Source organism: Oryzias melastigma, linkage group LG16 (genome assembly GCF_002922805.2).
Source record: "Oryzias melastigma strain HK-1 linkage group LG16, ASM292280v2, whole genome shotgun sequence".
Taxonomy (NCBI): Eukaryota; Metazoa; Chordata; class Actinopteri; order Beloniformes; family Adrianichthyidae; genus Oryzias; species Oryzias melastigma.
Window position 1 is genome coordinate 20088992 of NC_050527.1, and position 3726 is coordinate 20092717.

At 40.2% G+C, this 3726-nt stretch overlaps 1 protein-coding gene across 1 annotated transcript in view; it reads right to left on the bottom strand.

The window, feature by feature from the left end:
* The window catches only part of LOC112143763 (protein spire homolog 1), a 42003-nt gene that overhangs the window by 26548 nt on the left and 11729 nt on the right, over positions 1 to 3726 (bottom strand). Inside the window, exons 3-4 of the mRNA XM_024267957.2 lie at positions 2555 to 2791; positions 1507 to 1632 (exon numbers count right to left, since the gene is read on the bottom strand). Of these exons, the coding sequence (XP_024123725.1) occupies positions 1507 to 1632; positions 2555 to 2791 (363 nt within the window). The remainder of the gene's footprint in view (positions 1 to 1506; positions 1633 to 2554; positions 2792 to 3726) is intronic.

The window sequence follows — 3726 nt, forward strand, 5'->3', positions numbered from 1 at the left end:
ATGGGCTAGAATCAAATTTCTGATTAATTCCTCCTGCTCTACAGAAACTGTTTTTAAAAAACAACACAGGCTTTTGGGTTTTTGGCTAAAAACGGCATAATTGTAATTAAAAGACCACTAGGAACGCTTTTACAATAGATACAAATCTATTTGGAGTGGGACTTAAAAGAAATCTAAATCTCCTTGTGTTTCAGCTTTCCTCCTTCCAGAATGAACAGAGACCAGCAGGATTATGACAACTAGTCACTTCATGGAGCTACAGAGAAAACTAGAAAAACATCAAATCCAGCAAATTAAAACCATGTATGACTGCAGTAAACAGATAACTGGTCATCACTTGTCCCTCAGCTTTATCTGAATGAACTCTTAGATTCGTAGTTGTAGAAGCTAATCTTTCTTTAACTGTTCTGGTATCGCCTGTCCGTCCTGGGATAGGATCTCTCCTTCATGTGGGAATCCCTAAGGTTTCTTCTTTTTTTCCTGACTCAGGTTTTTTAGGAGTTTTTCCTTACCGGGAGGGAGGGTCTAAGGGCAGGGATAACCAGTTTATGTAGTCTGTTTAGTTTTTAACAATTGTTTATATTTTGAAGCCCAATGAGGCAAATCTCTTTGTGATTTTGGGCTATATAAATAAAATTGAATTGAATTGAATTAATGGTCCTACGTGAGAAGGACCACTACCATAAGTGCAGGTAAGACAGAGTTTGATGACACTATTTTAGTTTTTCAAGGACATTTTTTTAAAGAAATAACCACGAAAACAGTTAATACAAAGTTCTAAAAAACTACATTTATTTCAAATCCATCCATCTTCTTGACCGCTTCCTCCCTTTTCGGGGTCGCGGGGTGCCGGAGCCTATCCCGGCTACTGAAGGGCGAAGGCGGGGTACACCCTGGACAGGTCTCCAGTCTGTCGCAGGGCCTCAATCACACACATACACTCTCACATTCACACCTAGGGGCAATTTAGAGTCACCAATTCACCTATGAAGCATGTTTTTGGACGGTGGGAGGAAGCCGGAGTCCCCGGTGAAAACCCACGCATGCACGGGGAGAACATGCAAACTCCACACAGAAAGGTCCCAGCCGGGAGTCGAACCGGGGCCTTCTCGCTGTGAGGCAAGAGCGCTAACCACTGTGCCACCGTGCAGCCCCTATTTCAAATCTAATTTGCAAATTTGAATTATTCCAACTTCAGCAGAATGCTAGAGTCAAACCTTTAAATTTGAGGAGTTTTGAGTCCACGGACACATTTGAGACGCACACTATTTTTAGTGAAACACAAACTGGGATTTTAAAGATATGAATGTTTATAAAGGAGAACGAATGAAATCTGACATAAAAACAGGAAATAGTCTGTATGATGATGCCGCTCATGTAAAGTCACATCTCCAGTCAGGATCGAAGCGTTCTTTCATGATGCCATCAAAAACATTTCCAGTTCATCTAGAAATAACCGGAAGGTAAAGTTTTGTGTCTGCTCAGAAGAAGATAGTGAAAACTCACCTCTTTGGCATTCTTGATCTTGTCCAGGAAAGTCCCCAGCTCTCTGGTCTCTGTGTAGAGCGCTCGGCAAACCGCCTGGTAGTGGCTGGGGGCATCCGAGGGGCTGGGCAGGTGGGCCGTACACAGCTGAAACGAGGAGCATGAAGCGGTTTCAGTCCACTAAGAATATGAATGTGACACAAAAATAGTTCAAATCAACAGTTGTTCTGAAACTTTAAAACTCATGAAGCAACTGGAGGAACATCAGTAATAGATGTTGTGTCATGCTTGTTTCATTCAATCGTAATGTTATCTGATCTGATCTTATGCTATCAAGATAAAACAATACACTAGATTACACAAAATGATACACAAGCACAAAAACAGATGGACAAATGAAGCCTAGTCTTTAACTTTTTTAATAAAAATGGAAAAGATGTCAAGGCCCGTTGTAAATATATCTGAAGGGAATTCAATTTAAAGTCAGGGTGCTTCTACACTGAGAAGCTTTTCCAGACGGGCGAGGTTGGAATGACCTGTGAGGAAAAGGCAGCAGCTTAAACCTGAGTCACATGCACTGGAGATTTAAAGCTGGGTGTTATCAGAGTGACAGTAAAAACAAACTCAAACTGTGTGAAAAATGTAGAAAGAGAGGGTGAACAATAAAGAACATTGGCCCCAAGACAGAACCTTGGAGCACACCAAAGTTAACAGGAAGTGACTGAAAAATGAAGAATTCAACTGAATGAACTTAGTTCTAAAAATCTGATTTCAGCCAATCAAGAACAAACAAATGTTTGGAAACCGTGGAGAGAAATGTGAGATTGGAGATGGGACAGAGATTGTTGGGGTTCTTCAGGAGAGAAGTCAAGGCAGATGTTTGGAGGGATGGAGGGACAATTCCAGGGATGACAGTTGAAAGTGGATTTAGTTGACATGTTGTTGATTTAAACATGTTATATAGACCAGCAGCTTCTGCTAGAAAGACTGAACACTGACAGACTGAGAGCGAGACAGTGATGGAGCAGAGGTGAAACCAGATGATTAGCAACTGAACAGTCAAATTTACCTTCAGGATATCGTTGTAGCTGCGAGCAGCAGAGATGCTGTCAGGCTCATCTTCAGCCTCGTCCTCTTCCTCTGTGGCCTCATAACCCTCGTCGGGACACGCCTCCTTCTCAGCCACCACCATGTTGGTCATGAGGTCGATGAGCTGCTCCAGAGGAGGACTCAGCTCTCTTTCCTCGTTCTCCTTCAGGCCGTAGTCTAGAGCTTTGTAGATCATGATCCCCAAAGACTCGATCACCTGAAAGCGATGACGGAAATGGTTCAAAATAAATACAACAGCATGTGTGGAACTCTTATAGTCATACAGTGATCAGTCAGTTCAGGGTTTATGGGCCACTGTGACCCAAGGTCATTCCAACTCATGACCTCTTAGATCCACAGAAGCCACACCTACTACATTTAAAATGTACATGACATGAGGATTGGTACTCTTAAGATTTGTCAACGGATTGTGTTCTTCTCCAAACACACACCTCAAATCTCCACAAAACAACTAAAGATCCAGCATTTTAGGCTAAACAGCTTTTTCTTTATCCACCCAGCTGATGACACACTAGCATCATCACTTCTGACACTTCAGGTGATGAAATGTGAAAATGTTGTTTGATATATTTTTATCCGCTTGTATGTAAAAAGCAAAGTTCATTCTCAAGGTAATTCATTGTAAAAAAAAAAAAAGAAAAAAGAAAGACAATTAAAATGATGAAATCACAGTTCAAAGTAATATAACTCCTTACAGTTAAAGTAAATCTCCAAAAACTAGATTAAAAGAAAAGAGGACTCATAAATACTTTTACACTCTGACCCTGACATGTCCAAAGCCCGGCTCGTGGACCAAATGCAGCCGAAGTTCAGATTACCACCAGCCTGCAGGTTCCTGTCGTAAAATCAATAATATGCAGAACTTTCTAAGAACTGTGTGTAGATACTAGTTTATTTTTATATTTTTGGTTTTGTTTGTGTCAAAAAATTGACATAATTCATATTTACAAAAAAATAAATAAATAAAAATCAAAGGCTAAAGTGAGTCTTGATCAGTAGAAAACGAGCCCAAATGGCTCTTTTACTGTTAAATGTTCCAGACCCCTAAACGAGCAAAAAATGTAATTGTGGTAACAAATTATTGTGTAGCAACATATATTTTATTTTATTTATTTTGTAATTCTCTTTTTT